Raw genomic sequence first — 23,272 nt, forward strand, 5'->3', positions numbered from 1 at the left:
ACGGACTATCCAATATACCCTGCACGCAGAAAATACCAACGAAAGCCACACAGGGCTAACCAAGCAATATATAAACATATGCGGACCGGCCGCCTCGGCGTATAGGGTCGCCCAAACAACATATGCGGATCGGCCGCCTCGGCGTATGGGATCGCCCAAACGACATGTACATACATTCATACAGAAAGACCCTAACCCACAAACATGTCCACAGACCTCTAAACAGACCGACAGAATCATATGACGGGACAGGGCCCCGCCGTACCCATGAACGAATATATACAAATGCACTAATAAATATATATACCAAAAGTATAAGCTCCGGAAAGAGAGGAGCACTCCGAATAGCAGAAAGGGTGTCCTAAACAGGTGGATCACCAGGCTGTGCGTCTATACCTGCGGGCATGAAACGCAGCCCCCGGAGAAGGGGGTCAGTACGAAATATGTACTGAGTATGCAAAGCAGAAGGTACAGAAATAAATCTGAATAATAATCGAATCAGATATATAGAAAATAATACATATCAAAATGTTTATTCCCAAAGTATAAATTATGCATAGGGCACTGGAAAATGTGGTCGCCCGCCTGTCGATGGCGCCACAACACAGCATAACACCAGAAAGTTTCAAATCTCCGAATCCCCGTCACACATCACAACACAGCATAACGCCAAACACAGCATAACGCCAAACATAAGTGGAACCCGGCCCTCGAGCAAGGAGCACGGTGAACCATAAACACAGCATAACACCGGAATATATCAAAAAGCGCACGACAACAGAACCGGCCCGGGAACCGGCGAACGATATCATAGTAGGCACGAGCGGAGTAGTGAGGAATCATATGCATAAAATCATTATTATAAATCCGAAGGATAAGTAAAATAGTCATATTTGAAATCGGAATAATAATTATCACTTTTTGATTCAAAGTTGTCGAATTTACATAAAGGGCGTCGCGGGACCCACGGACGAGTATAGACCCGAACTGAGTCCGCCTATGAAAAACATACCCATTATACATCAAGCAAACTCCTATAAAAATTATTGGAGCGATCCGAGCCTCTATGCGAAAAATATGGCATTCAGAGATTACAAAATTCCTTAAAGCGAACATTTTCTATGCGAATTTCGGAAAGCGATTACTTCAAATACATCATGGTTCATATTTCATAAAAACATACATAAGAGTGCCAAAGAATATATATATATGGATCATAACATGCTCGGATCTCGAATTTGGAATTCCCTTAAAGCTCCAATCTAGCCTATGTGAAACTAAGGCATGCCAAAAGAAGGAAGGTTGCTTTACATACCTCAAACGCTCTCCAATATGATCCAACTCAAGCTAAGTCCAAACTATGATTCGGGCTGCCCAAGGTCTACAAACAAGCCATAAAATGCCAAACATTAGCTAAAGACTTTTTGGGCATTAAATTCCAATTTCGCCCTTAATTCTACAGAAATCCGGGCAGCATTTCCCCTGTAAATAGGCTACCCCGAGAATTTAACTCGCTCAAAATCAACAACAACAACCACAATAACCAACCTAGTAACATTGACAACCAATCTGAAAAGCAAAATAATAATGGTAGCTCTCTTTTATGCCATTTGACAACTTCCCAATTATTCAATTCCATGGCTTACTTTAAAGCCACAATATCGTTCGTACATTTGATTATTAACCCAAACCCATACTAACAACATTCAAGGGCATTCTAAGCAATTCATACCACATTTCCAATAACCCGATTTTTTTTTTTCCAAGCTGGCCGAAAACAGCCCCAACCGAGACAGCCCTTTAAAAATTTTTTTTTCTTCATTTCCAAATCATGGTTTGTATCCTCAAATTACATTCTAACAATTCTATCTCATCAATATACCAATTACAATAAATATACAATAACCTCCAAAAAACAGTCCGCACATTAACAACATCATTTTGAGTCAACAAACATTCATTTCCAACATAAGATTCATAGCGACGGCGATTAAAACATTAAGCGACGTTCATTCGTTCATCGTCATATAATGTGACCCATTTCAATCAACACTATATATACACATATATGGAGGATTCTCAATTGTTCTTCACCTTACAATGATCCCAATCAACTAACTAAACATTAATTCATAATTTCAATCACAACACAACAACACCCATCACACGACCCACTCCCAATCATACTATATTTCATGATTTCCAACCACTATAAGATACTACAACATGAATATAACCTTCATAACACAAAAACATAATGAATGCTTACCTTCCTTCTTCACTTCCTTCAATAGTTAGGGTTTGCAATTGGGCACAACTAGTGGTTGGATGACCCAAACAACTCTTCCACGTTACTTAGGGACTTCTAAATAGTTGATTTATACCAAGGAAATAATTTTGGGGTGGCTTGATTTGGATTTGGTTTTTCTTGGTTTGTAGCCGAGAGGGGTGTTGAAGGTGGTCTTCAACTCCTTGATTTTTTTTTTCTAAGTCTTGCAATGGGGAAAAGATGACTACTTGGTCATACTTTAGGCTCATATAGTTGTTGTCCAAGTGTCCTTGGCCCACACATGGAGTGGACCAATTAAAATTGGCCACATAATGTGTGGGACCAATTCCCATTTACATGGCCACCAAGGAATTTATTTTTTTATTTTTTTATTTTTTTGCACAACATTTTAATTCCAATTTATGAATTGTGGTCCCAAATTTTTCCTAAGTGTTCAATGCCAACAATTCCATATATAACTTATGCCTCGAAATAAAATCAAAGGTCAAAAGTCCCGACTTCGAATCCCGGAATAGTCTTGGCTCTAAATTATCATAATTAATCCGGGTTGTCCCAATGTATAAAAATACGGGGCGTAACATCAACTTCTTCATTGGCTTTCAACTTCACTTTGTACACCCATTTTGAACCTATAGTCTGTTTTCCTGGTGGCAATTCAACAAGTTCCCATATATGATTATCCACACCTCTTTTGTATTGCTTCTATCCACACCTTGTCCTTCGAAGCCTCTTGGAAATTTCTAGGCTTCATTACACTAGAGAAATATCCTAAGTATGTTTGATATGCTGGTGACAAGTGTGAATAAGATAGATGGCTGGAAATGGAATATGCACAGTATGCAGTGTGTTTGTGTCATCACATAATCTCTATACCATATGGGTGGTTTGATACATCTACCGGATCTCCATTGTTTTTCTTGTATTATTGGCACCTGTTTATCAATCTCTTCATGTTGTTGTAATATTGGTTCTTGTATAGGCTCAACAATGTTGTTGACTTCTTGCAGCACTTCATGGGGATATACTTCATGAACAAGCTCACCTGCTTCTTGTATAGGTTCTATATGTTCTACATTCTTAGCATGGTCAGTATTCTCAGTACTGCTGAGATCACTAGAGTTATCAAAATCAAGAGTGACACCATCAGGGCATGTAATTGGTACTTGCACCATATCTTCATGTATAGGAACTGATGAAGTTATCACACCATCACCAGTCATTGGTTCAGAAGGAATTATGGAAAACATGTCATTTGTAGACTGTGGTCATTTTGTTTGAAAGAAAAGCTGAATTCCCTAAAGGTGACATCTCTACTAACAAAGAGAACTTTAGTATCAAGATCATATAATATGTATCCCTTCTAAGTTTCTGAATAACCAATTAACACAGCTTTTCTATCCCTGGTGTCAGACTTGTCACCTTTAGGCAATTTACTCCAAACACTTTCAAGTGATCAATGTTAGGTGGTTTCCCAAATAACTTCTCATAAGGACTTTTCTCTTCTAGGGTCAGTGTTGGAAGTTTATTAATCAAATATACATCAGTTTTGACACAATTGCCCTAAAAATTGATAGCATTTTGAAACCTTAAGGCCCTAGCAACCTCTAGAATATGGCTATGTTTCCTTTCTACAGTGCCATTTTGTTGAGGAGTATAAGGACAACTACTCTGGTGAATAATGCCATTATGAGAAAGAAATTCTACACATTTAGAGTTAAAGAACTATGTGCCATTATCTGATATTAGTATCTGGATAGTACAACCAAATTGATTCTTTATCAGACACAGAAAATCTGTCAATACAGTAAAAACTTCATTTTTGAAATGTATGAGACAAATCCAAGTATAATTGTTGTAATCATCCACTAATGTGACAAAGTATTATTTATTTTCATATGTAGCTTTCTTATAAGGTCCCTAAAGATCAACATGTACAAGTTGGAAACAAGCTACTGTTTTATTGTCACTAAGAGGAAACTTCGTCATATGATGCTTTGCTAGTGGACATATTTCACAATTATCCTGAATATCAACTTCAATAATGGAATGTGCTTAATTGCACCTACTGAAGGATGCCCTATCTACACTTTGTTACCTTGTTGATCAGATAAGCTTCTAAGTGCATTTAGAAGCTCTTTGCAAGGTGTTATATGGTGTGATGCTCCCGAATCTATTATTCATTCATATGCAATAACATTGGATAATAGAGAAGTTATACCTACCATGTTTGACACATATTTTATAGTTCCACATTCATCTATCTTGTTCAGCGCCTCCTGATATTATTGTGGAGTGACTAAGCCACCAGTTTTGTATTGTGAACCACTGGATTCTCTTGCACCTCCATCAGTGGTAGTTGAGTTGGCATAGGGCTTGAATTCACCGGATTGTCCACTCTTCTTCTTACTCTTGAAACTAGCAGGATATCCAACTAGTTTATAACAATCTCCAGTTCTGTGTCCTTTGTATTCACATTCTCCACAAGCTGGACCTGAAGGAACTGATGTTGATGGTCCTGCTTTCCTATATCTATTCCCTTGATTTCTTCCTACTACCAAAGTTAAACATCTCTATGTGCATCTACTACACCGAGTGCTCTTTGACTTTCCTCTTTGTAGTTACAACATAAGCCTCATTTATTGTGACATCAGAACCTTTTGCCAAAAAATTACTTCGTATATTGTTATAGCTTTCATTCAGTCCCATAAAAAACTGTATTAACCTCTGAGCTTTAACATGATCTGTATAATGCTTGGACTCATCACAACATGATGGTAAAGGGACAATCACATCTAATTCATCCCAAAGTATTTTCATCTTAGAGTAATAACTTGTGACTGAGTCATTCCTTTGCTATAGATTTACTATATCTGTCTAGATATGATAGATCCTAGTAAGATTAGATCTATCAAACCTTCCCCCAAATTCATCCCAAATCTTCGTAGCATTTGCAGCATAGACAATATTAGGAATCAATTCATTTGAAACTGTACTTCCTATCCATGACAACACAATCGCATTGCATTTCTCTCATAATTCTTCTAAATCTCCCTTGTAACTGCTTTTGACACAGGCTCGAGTCACAAATACGAGTTTTCCTTTACCTCTTAGGGCAAGTTCCAGGATCTACTCCACAAAGTGTAATTCTCTGGACCTATAACTGCTCCCGATAGTCCCTCAACTCAAGTAAAAGCATTTCAAAGCCGTTCAAAAAAGAAAACGACAGGAGTGAAGAAGCCATGAGAAAAATATTAAAGAAAGCATGCCAAAACATTCTTAAAAAGGGACAGTAACTACAACAAATAATACGATAATCGAGTACAAGAACCATTAAATAGTAACAGAAATCGAATAACCAGAAATTACAAGAGAAATAGCACGAGTACTAATACGCAAGGATAAGCGAGAAAATATACTACACTACTGTCAAATATATACTTCTAAAGAAAATATTGTTCAGATGTTTGTAAGACTTAAAATTATATACTGGAGCTCAAACAATTTTGTTGGAAGTGTTTCTGCGATCATATTTGAGCTACTGAAATATTAGCAGAAGTCGCCTTTTTCATGCATTCTGCAAGAAATTTTAGGGTAAAGTGAAATTTTTTGAAACAACATAAACGGGGCAGAAAAATCTTTTTAGAAAATGCTAAACGGGCAATGAAAGGCGTATTAGATCTCTAGCGGGTCAAGACTTTCCCTGCCCATCCCACTCTGCCCCACACTGTTCTCTATACATCCCTACTTATGGTGGAAATTTGCTCTCATCGTGGAAAATTTCTTTTGCACCATTTGTTACTCCTTTTAGATGGCATTCTCATTTCTCATTGTGGAAACTTGTGCAGTCAAGAGTCAACCGCAAATGTGACAATCGTCTATAAATCTGTATTGTCATTGTCACTGTTTAGGAAAATCAGCATAAATCATGACAAGATACTATCACCATGATATTGTCATCATTTTCTTTCTATGTTTTCCACTCCATTCAAATTCTCAAACTATTGTAGAACATGGTGAAAAGACCATCTTGTTAGAGCTCAACCGTTCGTGGGGAAATTTATCAGAGTTCCTGATGGGGAATCTCAGTTCTTCCCCTTGCAGTTGGTCAGGCTTTTTTTGTTCTCGTGGTCCCCCTTGCAGGTGGTCAGGCATTTTTTGTTCTCATGGTTTTGTCACGGGTATTAGGTTATCGGGCATAAATCTTAGAGGAAAAAACACAGTCCCGCCGATCATTTGTGGGCTTAAACAGCTCAAAAGGATTGAACTTGTAGATATCAACTTACGCGGAGAATTTCCAAGAGCTCTATACAACTGCTCAAAGCTGGAAATTCTTGATCTTTCTCGGAACCAATTCCATGGAACATTGCCTAATGACCTTCATCGAATGTCTAGCCTAACTCGCTTGGATCTCACTGGAAACTTCTTCAGTGGCACAATTCCAGCAGCTGTTGCTCAGCTTTCCAAATTGCAGGTGCTGCTTCTAGGAAGGAATAATTTCCAAGACTCGATACCCCCAGAGATTGGAAATCTTTCAAACCTTACGATATTGGATTTATCATACATGTCGGGAAGATTTAGTACCATTCCAAAGGAACTAGGTGAGCTGAAGTACTTGAAAAAACTTATACTTGCGCGTTCAAATTTGATTGGAAACATACCAGAAACCTTTTCTGGTCTTGCCAGTCTTGAAAATCTGGATCTTTCAAGAACTTATCTCAATGGAACAGTTCCAGCTTTTTTGTTTAGTTTAAAAAATTTGACATTTTTAGATCTTCACCATAATCAACTTTCTGGCAGCTTACCAACGCCAGTTAACGAATCAAAATTGTCTAGAGTAGATCTCTCTCGGAACTTTTTATTTGGAAAAATCCCACTACAACTTGATGCAGACAATTACTATGACTTCTCTGGTAATCGTGACCTCTGTACTTCTAATCCACACCGTGCTCCATCTCAATTACCCATGTGTAATAATCAGAATCACGGTCACAAACACCGCAGAATCATGATCATACTCTTTCCAGTCGAAGTTGTAGTAATTGTTCTACTTTTGCTTTTGTGCTATACTATGAAGCAATCAAGGATTCCCATGAATAGACAGTTTTGGAAGAAGCAAAAGAGTGATGATTATCAGTTAATTCGTTTTCAAAGAAGCTTAGACTTCACGGAAAGTGATATTTTGCAGAACTTAACTGAAGAGAATTTGATTGGGAGTGGAGGATCAGGAAAAGTATATAGAGTTGGTGTCGATCCAGATGGGAGTTATGTTGCTGTCAAAAGAATATGCAATGAAAACCAATTGGACCAGAGACTGGAGAAACAGTTTCTTGCAGAAGTTCAAATATTGGGTGGGATTCGACACGCTAACATCGTTAAGCTGATTTGCTGCATTTACAATGAGAACTCAAAACTTCTGGTTTATGAGTACATGAAAAATCAAAGCTTAGACAAATGGTTACATCACAAGAAAAGAAGTGCATTATCGGTCAGTCAAGTTCAAGACACTGTCTTGAGATGGAATATTAGGCTGCGCATAGCAATTGGAGCAGCACTTGGTCTTTGTTATATGCACCATGATTGCTCCCCTCCTATCATTCATCGAGACATTAAATCAAGTAATATCCTTCTTGATGATGAATTGAATCCCAAAATTGCAGATTTTGGACTGGCAAAAGTTGTATCTCAGCGTGGAGATCATCACACTGAGACAGCTTCTGCAGTTGCTGGTACTTTTGGTTACATTGCTCCAGGTACTTATTGTCTTCTTAGCTCCATGACCAATTTTACTTCTTATTTTCTTTGTTCATGTTCTTAAGCTGAAATTACCTCTAGCACTATCTAATTGTTTCTTTTACTACGCCGTCCTACAATATTTCTGCTATTTCAGCTTATTATCACTGTTTATTATTACTAATGCTTTTTATATCTCTCTTTGAGCCGGGGATCTATCGAAAACAGCCTCCCTGCCCGTCAAAAGGTAGGGATAAGGTCTGCGTACATTGTACCCTCACCAGACCCCACATGGTGGGATTATACTGGGTATGTTGTTGTTATTGTTGTTCTTAAGCTGAAATTACATATCTTTTGTCTGAATTTCACTCAGAGTATGCTTATACAAGGAAGGTGAATACGAAGAGCGATGTCTATAGCTTTGGTGTGGTGTTATTGGAGCTAGCTACGGGGAAGGAACCCGTTAACAAAAATGAACATATGAACCTAGCACAATGGGCGTGGAAGCACTGTGAAGAAGGCAGACCCATTGTTGATGTTCTTGATAACGAAATCATGGAACCAGCAGTCTTGAAAGCTATGACTGCTGTCTTTAAATTAGGACTAATGTGTACTAACAGGTTAGCATATTCTAGGCCGTCCAGGACGGAAGTACTGCAAACTCTTCTACTCTTTGATTAATAGCTGCTTATTCAAGAAATGGATATGACGGTTACTCCTTGCTGATCAAATGTAGATTTGCCTTTAAGAGAGGATAATATTAATGGATTCTTCCATTGAGTTTGATTTTTAAAAATTTAAATACTAGTGATTGGTATATACATCCGAGTGAGTCATAAATGTGGTCTAAATTCTATTTATATGTTATGTAGTAGAGAAGCTTAAATAATGGAAAATGTGCCGTTTGACCAAGTTGAAAACAAGGAAAAAGCACTAAAACTGATGCAATTTGGTGAAGGCTGCTTTACTGAAGAAAAAGAAGAGCTACTAACTCCCATCATCTTTTGTCTCCACTTCCGCTTTGGTAGGGAGGGCGGTCTTAATAAAATTTATTACATAATAAAGAAACAAAGCCTATGTGAAAAATAATAGGTAGAGATATTTAACTTCCAGTCCACTCTCTTTTAGAGGAGAAAGATCATTTCATTTCTATTTACCATCATTTTCCCCTCTTTACCTTTCCGTTCGGTAGTTTCCCAAGAAAACATTTGTTTCTTTGTTTTCAGGCTAACCAACAGGATATATTAAAAATCTGTATGCAAATCAACTCGTTTATGCTTGCAAAAAAATTCAAGGAAACAGATTCAATAAAACCTGCATTCCACTTTCTACGGTTCAGAAAACCTGAAAACTCACCAGGCAATCATTATATGAGCAGTTAATAGCTTTGTCCTCTTGAGAATGACACAGACAAACCACTTCTTCTCCAATCTTTGATATATTGAGGCAGAAAAAGAGGAAAAAGTAACAAGATTACTGTAAAGGGAAGAGGAAGATTACTCATACATATGATGCAAATCGAAATGAGTACATTTGTGCAAAGATGAAGAAATTCATAAAACTTATATAGATATCCATATCCTTTAGGACAGAGTACATAGTAGTGGAGCACCAGTGTGTACCCTCCCAACGACCATATCAGGATCTCCAGACCAGTGTCTTAAGCAGATTTATCGTAGTGAGTGTTTCTCCTTGCGCATTCCAAGATTGTCTTGTCAGCAGTAATGAAGTATGCGGCAATAGAAGCTGTTCACAGTAAGCAAACAAAGAAATTACTATAAACTAGGGACTTCGAGAGACTTGTTAGGAGCCGCAGAAAGAAAAATTAAACGAAACAGGGAAACTATTACTACTACGGATTTATATAGAAGTAGAAGATCACCTAACATGCTATGTTATTCTAGAAGTACAGTACATGATATAATGTCTGGTCACCAAAAACAACAATGAAATAATTAATACTCATTAGTGATAAGACCACAAGATAATTGTGGTAAGGTGAAGCTTTTGCATGGGAGATATGCAAAGCTAGACTCACTACATTAAAGGAACCGGACAATGAAGTTTCTCATAGGTAGATGACTGAAGCATCCAGGAACTTAAAAGAGACTACCGCACTTTACGAACAATCAACACAGGGTAACTGAAGATAAAGTGACGAAGTACCTACCCAGCATTAGATGCCTTTGGGTACGAATACACGATCAAAATACTGCAAATTATCACTTAAACAAATACTGCAAATTACCCTAAATGAAAGGGTTCTTTATAGTGCATCTGAGTTACTTTTAAGAAGATGATAAGTAACAAATTCCGTTTTTCATCAGAACAACGCATCCAAAAGGAGGAAAGATCAAGCTGAGTAATAACACTGTTGCAGTGAACTGTATAATCTTGCATTTGGCAGATGTGAAAGAAAATGAAATTGGTTGGAACAAATTATCCGAACCTGTTTATTGTTAAAATTTCAGTTTTCTCTTACTTATCATAATCTGTAATAGCATCGTTTAGTATCCTGGAAATCTCATGAAGTCATCATAGATAGGCATTAAAAAAAATATTGCTATTTGATTTAACATTTTAAATGGAAGTGACTTAACTACTTGGAAAGTCCTACTATAGCATGATACTCACGCACAATGCAGATGCTCATTCCCGTTTGAGGAAAAAAGATCAAACAAGAAGAAGATGAAGACAATAATTCACATAAAATGTAGTCAAATGAGATGGGAGAAATACAATTGGTAGCTTTGATGTGTCTTCTCTTGTATATAAGCCTAATCATAAAACCACAGACCCCTCACACAATCAACAGTTGAAGGACTTATCAATAAAATATGTGAAACATATGTTAAGGTCATACCTGCAGATATGATGAGTGCTTGCGCAGTATAATTGAGATTTGCCTTTGCCCAAGGAATTGTCCGCACAGCAACCAACTGAGAATCGGAGAGCCAAGATTTATAAGATACAGGCAATTGAGAGAAGAAAAATAACCTTTTCCCTTTTAGTGAATATATTCGCCCTCACAGCAAATAGTGCAACGGAACCGAAGTTTTACAAAGAGAAGAGTAGATATGTTAAAAGAAGGTAAGATGTCATCACGGCCATACTTTTCTAGAGCATGATCATTTGTACTATACAGATAGCTGACAAATGAAAATAATTCGGTCAAAGTGAAGTTGGTATGGCCATGGCGGTCTCCTTCTTTTTTTCCCCTTTCATCATTTTGGCAGATTCATGTTCGATAATGTTATTTTCTTCACATGAGTTGCAGTCAGCACTATCTAGAAACTTTTTGACCATCAATAGCTATCAGAGCCAGAGGAACTCCGAACAAACTAAAAATCCAAAATGAGGTTCGAAGACAATATTATACTTATATGACAGCAAGAGTATAGTCTAAAACTAAAAATGTTTGGGCAATAATCAGATCGCCAGACACTAACCGTAGGAATTGCACTAGCAACACATGCAACTGCAGCTGCTTTAGTTCCCGCACGGACACCCTCTGCAAGTCCAGCAAAATGCACAACGAAATCAGGTATTAGGCATACCTTTTCAACTGACATAAACAAAATTCATAAAGAGGCAAACTTCCCATATTACATGTACATTAATTAACAGAGCAAAAGAAGAACGAGCAGCTTTGGCTTGAACCACCAGTCTGAATCTACAATTCATGAAGTCGGGGGTAAAAAGGTTGGAACCTAAGATTTAGGAGACTTTTAAATGATGGGGAAGTAATCAGAGTGGTTGGATTGTTCAGAAGTTTGGAGCAATTCCTTCCAAGGTACTACAACAAGTGAAGATGATTGATTCAGCAGAAACATAGCAAGGAGACTACACAATTGGAAGCACATCTGGAAAGTAAAGATAACACATAATTGGCTGTTACGGTATTCATTAACAGCCAAACTAAGAGTTGATCCAGCAAAAAAACTCCATGGGGTCCATCTAGTATCCCAGAAAAGCCAATAAAAGTCTTAAGCACAATCCTAAGCTAGAGGTAAGAACCAACAAGAATGCTAAGACCAAAGTTCTTATCTTTTCTCTAGAACATTAAGTTATTCTTTTATTTGACAAAAAAATAAAAAAAATAAAAATAGAGCTAAATGCTAGTAAAGTGACATCCAATCAAGCAAAAACCTCACATCATCACCCTAATCATAACACAAAGCTAAATTTTCGATTTTTATTTATCCAAATACCAAGAACTGAGAGAAAAGGTTTGTAAAAAAGGAACCTTGAGTACATTCCCTAGACTTGCGAATTCTATCCTCTTCAAATGCAGAAGCAATCAACAAAGATTCCCTTCGCTTTGCCCAAGAGTCTCTCATCTCTGATGAAATTCCCATCTCTCTCTCTTTTTTGTAGTTTGATAAATCAAGAAAGACCCTGTTTCAGCACAACCCCAGATAAGAAAAAACATAAGTAATCAAAAGTATAATTTAAATAGAAACTGAGAAGAGAAGCAGAAAGATGGATCAAGAAAATGACCTGGGGGGGTGTAGTATTTTTTAGTAAAGAGGAAAGCAAAACGAAAATTGATAATGTTGAGGGGCGGCGAAACGATAGTTGTATTCAGTTGAATTTCTACAGAATAAACAAAGGCAGTCAGCACACAGAGAGCCCACCCAGTTTGGCTGCTTTCTTCGTATTTTTATTTTCCCTTTTTTAGGAATCCGTGATTTTTCTAGTACAAAAAAAAAAGTTAAACTAAATTAATATTAAAAAAAAAACACATTAATAGTATTCACGCGCGACCTTTCACGCACGAAATTCGTGCGTGAAGGAGCCTGCCACACTTGATTATTTGAGGATGGGCCATTACATCAGCAAAGGTGACTTAGGTGCAGCATTTCAGATTCCAAGGCCACTATATTGTCTCTCTTCTTTTGTATGTTTCCCTATTATACGAATGATTACTTAATTTTATTTTATTATATAATAATTATATTAAACTATTTAGTATAATAAAATATAATTTAACATAATTATTATCACGACCCAATCGGAGTGCCTGACGGGCACTCGATGCTAATCCACCCGGCCACCTCTTATTGTACATTCATATTCACATCTAAGTAGGCCACATGGCCTGCCTTGTCGACTCATATTTTGTATGTAATTTTTTAGCCTCGTCGACTTGTGTATATGGATATGAGCATTGTTGTTGATGATGATATAAATGTGTCATTACCCAATGAGATTAGTATTATTGATGCATAGAAATCATGAGCAGACCATGTGGCCCACCTAGATGAGAATATGAATGTACGATAAGAGGTGCCCGGGTGAATTAGCACTGGGTGCCCGTTATGGCACTCCGGTTGGGTCGTGACAATAATTATGTTAAATTATATTTTATTATACTAAATAGTTTAATATAATTATTATATAATAAAATAATTAAGTGATCATTCGTATAATTAAGTAACTCGAGTGTAATTGGTTCAAAATTAGAGAATCAAATCCTAATTCGTTGAAATATAACATGTGGCTGGTAGGATCCGGCCGCAGTGTATTGAAAATAGGGAAACATACAAAAGAAGAGAGACAATATAGTGGCCTTGGAATCTGAAATGCTGCACCTAAGTCACCTTTGCTGATGTAATGACCCATCCTTAAATAATCAAGTGTGGCAGGCTCCTTCACGCACGAATTTCGTGCGTGAATACTATTAATGTGTATTTTTATTTTTTTTAGTATTATTTTGGTTTAACTTTTTTTTTTAGTACTAGAAAAGTCGCGGGTTACTACTTACTCTGACATTTTATAATTTTGTTGTCCTAAATTCAAAATACGGAAAAAGATCAAATTACCCCCCGAACTTTAGAAAATAGTTTATTCATATCCTTCGTTATATTATAGGGCCTACCCTTATCGTTATACTATGGTCCAGCTATACCCTTATATTAAACGACCTGCGACGTGGCATCATCTTAGACGCCTAATTCATTTCCCCCCTAAAATAATTTTTTACCCGCCAACTTAACCTAACCCGACCCGAATATAATATTTTCACCCAAAATATACCATCCAACCCATACATCCCTAGAAACCATTTCCCTCCTAAACCCACACACACACTCTCTCTCTCTCTCCACACTAAATCGCCGACCACCTCTTCAGCTAGCATGTAATTTAGTGTAGTTTAATAACTGAGAAATGTGCTTCTTGGTTCTTTACTTGCAATTAGCAGCTTATGTATGAAGAGTTATATTGGACCAGTAGTTGCTGGAGTAGTTTTGTGCGGTGCAGATCTGTTTTTAGCTTTAACATGTGCCTGCGCCTTAGAGAATTTTCTAAACTAGACATCTTCTCCATTAGTTAAAAATGTGCAGTTGACAAATTGACTTGTATGGTTACCTTCCCTATTTCTCTGCAGACGGCTTTTGTTGGTTCTAAGGCTATGGATGGTTTCATTGTTGTCCACTGGCAGTTTTCGAGTTACTGTTTGGCGTTCAATGGTGTTTCCATCACATTGTATCATAACATAAATAGCTCTTGGTTGCAATAAAAGACTTAGATAGTTGTTGATTGATTCTAAGAGATAAACAAGAGGTGGTCGGCGATTTAGTGTGGAGAGAGAGAGAGAGTGTGCGTGGGTTTAGGGGGAAATAGTTTTTAGGGATATACGGGTTGGGTCCGTATAATTTTGGGTGAAAATATTATATTCGGGTCGGGTTGGGTTAAGTTGGTGGGTAAAAAGCTATTTGGGAGAGAAAATGGGCTAGGCGTCTAGGATGATGCCACGTGGCAAACCGTCAACATGGATATAGATGGACCATAGTATAACGGTAAGGGTATAATTGGCCCTATAGTATAACGAAAGGTATGAATGAACTACTTTCTAAAGTTCAGGGATAATTTTGGCCCTTTTCCGTTAAAAATATGTAATTTATTAAAATATAGTAACGTAGGTTGTTTGAATTGTCAATTAACTAAGATATAAAAGGAAAGTAAGACATTTAAATTAGAACAGAAAGTAATACGGAAAAGGGTCAAATATACCCCTGAATTTTGAGAAATAGTTCATTCATACCCTTCATTATATAAAATATGACGTGACACTAACAACTCAGTAAGGTGGACACTACATAGCATGTCACCTCACCACCCCAACCCATTTACCCCTCTATTCCCCCTTCTTCTTCCACCACTACCATCTTCTCCCCTCCACAATCTTTGCAATCATTAGCCAAATCTCATCTATCACGCACCAAAATCCGTAGTCAAATTTTCCTGTCTAAATTGAATACTAAATAGACCCATATTAACTAATGAATAATCTGACATAAAGAAATTTCACATTTTTGTTCATCCTTGGAGAAGAGGAAGTGACAAAATAATTAAAACCACAGAAATTTGATAATGGTAGTAAAGTCACCTAATTCCCCAATTTCCCTCCATATTATTCTCACTCTCCTCAGTCCGCTCTTTTTTCCCTACTTTGTCGTTAATGGCAATAAAATCAAAGGGAAAATAGAAGTGATTGAACTGAATCAATTGATTGAATTCGAAATATTCTGGATATATCGTGATCGGTAATTGATTATATTCTAAATCAATCGGTGTTGTGGTGCTAATAGTTCCAAAGCTTATTGAGGGGAGGAGATGGTAGTGGTGGAAGAAGAAGGGGAAGAGAGGGGTAACTGGGTTGGGGTGGTGAGGTGACATGCCACGTGGTGTCCACCTCACCGAGTTGTTAGTGCTACGTCATATCTCATGTCCATCTTGGACAAATTTAAGGGAGAAAGGGTATATTTGGACTCAAAGTATAAAATAAGGGTATATTTAGACTCAAAGTATAACGACAATGGCATAATTGGCCTAATAGTATAACGAAGGCTATAGATGAACTATTTTCCAAAGTTCAGGGGCATATTTGACCCTTTTCCGAAAGTAATAACCTGTTTGCCCCAAACTTCTAAAATCAGCTTAATTTGAAAAGTCTTTTGTGTTTGACCAAACTTTTAAAAAGTGTTTGTAAGTGTATTTTTCTCAAAAGTGTTTTTCAAAAAAGTACTTTTGGACAAAAGCTATTTTTTAACTTTGGAAAAACTGTTCCTGGTACTCCACAAAAGCACTTATTTTCTTTCAAAAGCTTAGCCAAACACCTCATTTTTTTAAATAAGCACTTATTTAAAAAACACTTTTGGAAAAAATAAACTTGGCCAAACAGGCGACAGCCATGTAACTGATATTTACACGGTTTGTTTTACTCCCCTCAGTCTTGAACCTGTTTGCTTCGCAAATAAAATTATATTGAAATTATAATGCCAAAAATTGATTATTAAATAGTACTAATCAATTATTGACTTCCTTTATATTCAAAACAAATATCCAATTATTCAATCAAGAAGAAATTAATTTTATTTTTTTATATTTGTTCTTATTTACTAAAGAAGATAAATGACCCAGAGTCTTATTAATTAACAATACTTTAGTCAAAACACATATGTTTTTTTTCTAAGAGTTATTATTTTCTTAAGGATTGTGTTAAAGGCTAAATGAACACTTATTTTGAACCAGAGAAAGTATATAGCAGCACTCCTCTATTGTTGTTTTTCCTTTTCTTTGTTTCCCATCCGATGATTGGTATCTGCATTGGAGCCCAACTAATTCAAATTCGTGCCGCGTAAAGCACATTTAAGGGAAAAACTCCTTAGTCTTTACCAAGAATCTTTCATATTCAGAGCTCGAATCCAAAACCTCCGATTAAGGGAGTTTTCTTTGGTGGGTAATGGAAGGAAATGAAGTGACGTATATATATATACTTTTTTTTTCTCCCAATAATGCAAGACGTGAAGAGCTTAAAGTTAAGCGTTATTTTGTGTGTTCTGTTAAGTGGTCCATATAAATTGAATTTAAAGAATTATACTTGCTTCTGGTCCCGGTAATATAGTAGGAGCAAAAATAACTACTCTAAAACATCGAGGGAAAATTTTGATTGAAAACTTGAAGCTAGATGGGCAAGTGAAGTCAATATGAACTTTGTTGAACTTGAGTTAATAATAATTTCATCCCAAACCTTTATCTCCCGATTGATGAGAATATTAATAACCTCTCATCTATCGGTACTAGTTTCACGAGGCCCGTGCTAAGTCCGAGCCCAACTCCAGCTATAAAAAATAATTTTTAATTAAAGAAATATAATTTATGTTGGTAATAATTAAACTTCAAATAAGTATATTTTCAATATATAAAAGCAAAATTTTCATTTCACTCCTTTAATATCTTAACTTTCATTTTGATGAAATTATTTACTTCAAAATTAAATGCGGAACCATAATTTGAAATATATCAGTTTCGAATCGTAATTTTTTAAGTTATTTAGTTCTAAATTAATAACTTGTACATAGTTAATGAACTTTTAAGACAAATACAGAATTTGGACCAAAGTGCTATCGAATCAGATCAAATCGGTAGCTGACACTCTAATTCTACCCTACTTCAAACTCATTTTGTGTTTAAAATATTAATTTTAGTTAACCAAACAAGAGATTTAAAGATAACCCGATCTTAACTGGTAATATTGTCTTTATTTTAACATTATATGGCATCATTTAATAATTTTTAAAACTATCTAAAATCATTTTTGTACTAATCTTGGTAAACACATATGAGCTCATTAAAGTATAAATATAAAGTAAAAGAAATGCTTACATGTAAAAATCTATAATAAGCAACAAATGAAAATGAAGAAAACAAAGAGCAACAAGAAGCAAGAATATCTAGCGAAGAAATGACTATTTTTTAGGTTAATAGATAAGATCAATAGAAGAAAGCAACAGGGAAAATAAAGTGCAGCGGATGGGGTTGTTCCTCCCTTAACCAGGGATTTCGGGGTCCCCCGATTAGGCCCTATGAGACATAAATCTAGATTAGGCGAGCTCCAATGAGTACCGGATACCGAACAGAAAATAGGTAAATGAGGCAGTATGTTCGACAACTTTTAAAAAGTAGATCATAAGAACAAAAAATAAATTTGACTTTAAAAAATAAGATTAAGACCTAGAAGTAATTAATTGAAAAGTTTGACATTTTTTGAAAAAGTTTTGTGAGGATTACAAAAGCCCTTTTGTTGTCCCTTATATATAATAGTAATGTAATCACCAATTTTACCTTTTTAGGCTTCGAATGCCACCTATAATGCATGCATTTTTACAAGGCCAAAGTCATAGAAGGACCCCTGAACTTGTCCTGATTTTTTATTTAGACCCCTTAACTGAAACGTTGACCATCTGGACCCTTGAACATAAGATAAAATGTGCCATTGGAACCCCTCGTGCCAGCTGGGCACACGCGTGCAGTGCACTGCTTTAAACAGAGCGTGAGTTACCAAATTTTTTATTTTTTTTAAATTTTTAATCATTAAAAATTAATTTTAACAAAAACTCTATTTTAAAATCTATTTAAATAATTAAAAAAAATTTAAAAACCCAACCCATCCTCTCCGATAGCTCACTTCGCTGCCGCTGCCGCCTCCGCCGCTACTCTACTTCAAAATCTATTTAAATAAATCTCCGACAAAAAACAACACCTTTTTTTTTAATTATTAAAATAGATTTTGAAGCGGCGGCGGCGGAGGCAGCAGTGGCAGTGGCGGCGGTGAAGTGGTCTATCGGAGATGATGGGTTGGGTTTTTCAGATTTTTTTAAATTATTTAAATAGATTTTAAAATTAATTTTTCTTAAATTAATTTTTTTTGTTGACATGGCTTACATGTCACTGGTCTATTTTTCCATGTCACTGCAAGTGGACTGCACGCGTGTGCCCAGTTGGCACGAGGAGTTCAAATGACACATTTTATCTTATGTTCGAAGGTCCAGATGATCAACATTTCAATTAAGGGGTCTAAATGAAAAATCAGGACAAGTTCAGAGGTCAAAGAAGCCCAAGTATGAAAGCCACATAAACCTTTTTGGGAGCGAAATATTATAGGATGAGAAAACACTTCTTTTTGTTAATGGACTACCTTGGAAACAGTATCTTTCGTACCCAAAAAGAAAGGCCCTCATGATCTACTCGTGTTTAATTAGTTTTACTCTGGTAATTGGTAAACTTACCCTTTTTGCATAGGAATATGACTATTATGTAAATATCCAGCCATGATTTTCAACTGAGAAGCTATTCGATTTGTTATAACACACATGCGTACCTGACAATCAACTAATAAAATTTGAGGAGTTAACTAACTTCTCCTTAAACGCCGTTCTCTATAAAATTTAAATTATAATTATTTTCGTTAACTTCTGCATATACAATTTTATTTTCATAAAAATCAAGATTTAGACCAAAAATATTAAACTGCTCAACCCTCATATACCTTTGGATCATGTCATTTCTTTTTCCGAGAAGATGGACTACGAGCTTTCTTGTACAAGACCCCTCGATTAATAAATAGATAATTTGGCTGTTAATTTTGTATAAAATCTCTATTTGGTGTTTCATATTCTTATGTCCACGATGTCAATACACATTCACAAAATTGCTTATTTATTGCTCAAACATAAAGGGTAAAACTCCTGCATTGCGCTATAATAACTCAACAACCAATCCAACAATCTGCTTGCAAGAAGCCACCGAGCACATGGCACAATATCAAAAATCCAAATTTAAGCCATTGCATTATATATAACCAACCAAGTGCTCAATTACAAAAGCTTATCAGTAAGGACATAGGAAAAAGAAATACAATGATAGAGCAGTTGATGGTTACAAACTTCTCCTCAGTAAACAACACGCATGACTTCTTTAACGGCCACAATTATGTAGGATACTAATACACTGCAAAAGATTCAACTCATCATAAGGTGATAAACGAGACCAAGGAACTGATGCCAATGGCAAAAAGGAAATCAACTTACCGATAAAAGCCTAAAGACCTTGTTCAACAAGATAGTCACCCAACCTTTCAACAATCATATTGCACTGCCCAGGAGTCATTGGCTCATCATATATTCCAATGATCAAAGCCTGGTTGGTCTTTTTAATGGTGATACCACCTGGACCCTGAAAATAACAAGCACATGACATTACAAATCTAGACTAAGTCACCGCAAAGAACATAAAATAATATGGAGAACAAAATACTAAGACTAAGTCACCGCAAAGAACATAAAATATTATGGAGAACAAAATACTAAGTAAACACACACTATTAAAAGAAACCAAAGGTCCCTCAAACCCTCCATATCAAAGGAACTCGAGAAGTATCCTTTAATTCATTACTGTGACCAAAAGATACTTGAGGATAAGTAATTATATAGATGTAGCTTGTTTCAGATGGGAAAAAGGATGATTTATTGAACCCCGACAGCTTGTCCAAGCATCTCACAAGGAGGCCCAAGTGAGTTAAAGCATTAAAAAGGATCAGGTACCTTCTTCCCTCGGATCACAGCTCCTGCCTCTCCTTGAATCACCATGTATTTTGTTCCCCCAAGATATAAACCAGTTGGAGCAAGTGTTCCAGGTTCCGCAAAGTCATTCATTATGCCTGTTATTTCTTCTGGCTTGAACTACCATAAAACATTATATTAATGAGTTCAACAAATAATTCAATAATAGAAAATTTTAAAACAACAAATGATCATGTATTGCAGAAAAAGAAAAATTGGTTTCTTCCGCCCATCCCATCTTTCCTTTACGCACCATCCTTCCCAAGGGCATGGTGGTGGGAATTTAGGAAAATGATGAGAAAAAAGATCACACCCACAAAAGGGGAGAGAGAAAAAGCAGAATTTAATTTTCTACATTAAAGCACACAATTTACCATAAAAATAATCACTTATAAGATGTAATCTTCACACTAGCATAAAACAAATCGAGAACAGCAATCATCATGACCGCAAAGTTTCTCAACTATTTAGCTAAGCTGCTATAGCTAACCTGAAACTTCCGCATAATCAATCACAATTATATCCCCTTCCTAGGACACCCATTGTTACCAGCCAAAATGAAGGGGGGATAATCTGTTAACAACTTCAGGTTTTCGAATCAGACTGGCCCTCACAATAAAAGTTTACCTGGAGAGACATAGTTCTCGAGTTCTACCTTTATATATTTTCCCCTTTGGCTCGCTGCTCTCTTTCACATCGATCTTCTCCCTCTTCTTTGGGCCACATGATCCCATCATCTAGTTTAACCTTTTCAGACAGGTAAGGATCTCACTATTCTCTCCTATTTTTTGACATGTTCTTCACCAGCCAATACACACTCACTTTTCTCATTCCGTAAGAAAAATAAAAATGCAAAACTAAGGGGAGATACGTTGTACACCTTGTTGGATTAGCAGACCATTTAGTATGCTCCACCAAACATATATGGCTCTCTCGCCTAGGATCAACCAGAGTGAAGCTGATAGAAGCTTTAGCAACTAGAAAAATAGGGGGAAATGAAATGCCTGAAGTTTTTTTACCTCATTCCAGGTAATTCCTCTCCCACATTGTACAACATTTTACATCTCCATCTTCATAGAGAGGGTACCAACTCCCAACTCCCTTAAACTTCCTGATTTTCTTTGATAATGATGGTGTTCGGCTCAACTTACACGCACATCGACTAGTCCACCGTACACCTGCTACCTTCCACAAACACAGGTACCAGGTAACACTACCTGCAAAGGCTTAGGCTGATGCGAATTTCCTAATTTTCTTCCATAGTTTTTAAGCAAATAATCTAATAATCCGGTTTACCATGCTTCCAAAATTCTGTTTGACCTCAACTTCCTAAGAATTTTCTTGCTTAGGACTTGTGTTCCTGGACATTGCAGCATTTGATTCTAAACGGTATTTTTACTCCCTTACTTTCTATTCAACAACTTTTCTTTATACGGGTGGCTCGTCTTAATTCAACCTCATCCAGTAATCATAAATGAACAATATCAACATAGATATTAAACAAAGGTAACATCCCACCAACAAATTACGCAGAGATACACAAATATCGATCAACTATCTGAATCCTCTGTATCGATTCCACCCTGTTCAGATCCATTTCATTCCAATACTAATAAATAATTACCTAAATTACTTTATTACTAGTAATAATCATCTAAGACTCCATCTGTCTAAGCTAAAGCACCAAAATCTTCTCCCATAGGCATACCAATTTTCTGCTTTCATACTAGTCCCCCAAATATGCAATAGTTCAACAAAATACCCAAAAGTATTCCTACTTTTCTATCAATTTCGAATTCTGATCTTCCTCCCCAATCTGATATTATGGTGCCGGTATAATACTGAACTAAAAAAGTAAAACAAAGAAGCACCATCAAGAAAACTCTGAACCGCTTGAATCTAAGTAAAAGCAAAAAACAAAAGTAACCCAGATGAAATCTAGCAAAACTGGAGGTGGGTATAGCTTAATCGTTTGAAAACAGAAAAAAGAGGTGGGAATAGAAAGAAACCTGAGGGAAATTGGCAGATTGGGCCCAAACGGTGCCGTCTTGACCGATAATAGCAGCAGAAGTGAGATGATTACCTTCAATCTCACACAGCAAGTGATCATCTACATATGTTTGCCACGACATCTTTGTTCTTCTTCCTCAGATCTATTATCTTTACGGTTTAGTGAGAGTTTTTGTGTGCAGAAAATGGGTTGATAAATGTGATAATGATTTTTCTAGAAGTTGCGTTGTGATGTTAAGCTCATTAATTAATTTCTTCTTTATTGTAAATGGTCAAAAAAAAAATCTTTCTTTTTTCTTTTTTTTTTCTTTTGGTGCCGGAATAAGTAGAACATTCAGACAACTACAAAGACCTCCTTTTGACTTGAAATGGACAAATCATATTATTATTCGGTCTTAATATCTGCTCAATTTTGTTCTGTTCTTACATTCTAGTTTATAAAAATATGGAGTATTTAATTAGGGAAAATTTTAATAATATACAATCTAGCATACAAAATTACATTTGCATAGCCATATTTTTAAATTATACCCTATATAGCCACTTTTTCACAATATACTACATTATACAACAATATACAACTTTATATGTTTGGAGTAGACAATATATTAACCTTGTATAAAAGTGTATTAATGTATGAGTGTATAATAATGTATAAGAGGTGTTTATATCCAAGAAAATTCAATTGTATACAACAATATACAACATTTTTTCGCTTGTATTATCACTTCTGTTATATCCAAAGTACCCCAGCCTGATGGAATCACATTTACAGGCTTTTGAAGTCAGGGTACAAATTAAACCATTTCGGATATATTATAAACATGGGCTATTT

At 36.1% G+C, this 23,272-nt stretch overlaps 3 protein-coding genes across 3 annotated transcripts; 1 reads left to right on the top strand and 2 right to left on the bottom strand.

The window, feature by feature from the left end:
• Positions 1 to 2,998: 2,998 nt before the first annotated feature.
• Positions 2,999 to 8,825, top strand: LOC132637398 (receptor-like protein kinase 7). The gene has a single exon (XM_060354489.1). It carries the CDS (start codon positions 6,216 to 6,218, stop codon positions 8,103 to 8,105), a length of 1,890 nt encoding a protein of 629 aa, XP_060210472.1. The 5' UTR covers positions 2,999 to 6,215; the 3' UTR covers positions 8,106 to 8,825.
• Positions 8,826 to 9,499: 674 nt separating this feature from the next.
• Positions 9,500 to 12,677, bottom strand: LOC132635847 (early nodulin-93). Its single transcript, XM_060352422.1, has 5 exons — positions 12,521 to 12,677; positions 12,267 to 12,418; positions 11,470 to 11,531; positions 10,884 to 10,959; positions 9,500 to 9,766 (listed from the first exon to the last, which is right to left on the bottom strand). The coding sequence occupies exons 2-5, from the start codon at positions 12,376 to 12,378 to the stop codon at positions 9,681 to 9,683; spliced, it is 336 nt and encodes a 111-aa protein (XP_060208405.1). The 5' UTR covers positions 12,379 to 12,418; positions 12,521 to 12,677; the 3' UTR covers positions 9,500 to 9,680.
• A 6,956-nt stretch (positions 12,678 to 19,633) lies between these two features.
• LOC132635848 (profilin) lies at positions 19,634 to 22,662 on the bottom strand. Its single transcript, XM_060352423.1, has 4 exons — positions 22,437 to 22,662; positions 20,410 to 20,547; positions 19,897 to 20,041; positions 19,634 to 19,816 (listed from the first exon to the last, which is right to left on the bottom strand). The coding sequence occupies exons 1-3, from the start codon at positions 22,557 to 22,559 to the stop codon at positions 19,907 to 19,909; spliced, it is 396 nt and encodes a 131-aa protein (XP_060208406.1). The 5' UTR covers positions 22,560 to 22,662; the 3' UTR covers positions 19,634 to 19,816; positions 19,897 to 19,906.
• Between the last annotated feature and the right edge of the window lie 610 nt (positions 22,663 to 23,272).

The sequence above is a fragment of the Lycium barbarum genome, chromosome 4, assembly GCF_019175385.1.
Source record: "Lycium barbarum isolate Lr01 chromosome 4, ASM1917538v2, whole genome shotgun sequence".
NCBI lineage: Eukaryota > Viridiplantae > Streptophyta > Magnoliopsida > Solanales > Solanaceae > Lycium > Lycium barbarum.

Bases quoted from the DNA above. Each gene is read 5' to 3' on its own strand.
- LOC132637398 (XM_060354489.1), top strand. From the start codon at position 6,216: ATGACAAGATACTATCACCATGATATTGTCATCATTTTCTTTCTATGT.
- LOC132635847 (XM_060352422.1), bottom strand. From the start codon at position 12,378: ATGGGAATTTCATCAGAGATGAGAGACTCTTGGGCAAAGCGAAGGGAA. The intron at 11,532-12,266 runs GTTCCTTTTTTA...CTGGACTTGCAG, and splicing joins GTCTAGGGAATGTACTCAAG to AGGGTGTCCGTGCGGGAACT. The intron at 10,960-11,469 runs GTTAGTGTCTGG...TCCGATTCTCAG, and splicing joins TTGCTAGTGCAATTCCTACG to TTGGTTGCTGTGCGGACAAT.
- LOC132635848 (XM_060352423.1), bottom strand. From the start codon at position 22,559: ATGTCGTGGCAAACATATGTAGATGATCACTTGCTGTGTGAGATTGAA. The intron at 20,548-22,436 runs GTTTCTTTCTAT...GTTTTATGGTAG, and splicing joins AATCTGCCAATTTCCCTCAG to TTCAAGCCAGAAGAAATAAC. The intron at 20,042-20,409 runs GTACCTGATCCT...TGTTATTTTCAG, and splicing joins CTGTGATCCGAGGGAAGAAG to GGTCCAGGTGGTATCACCAT.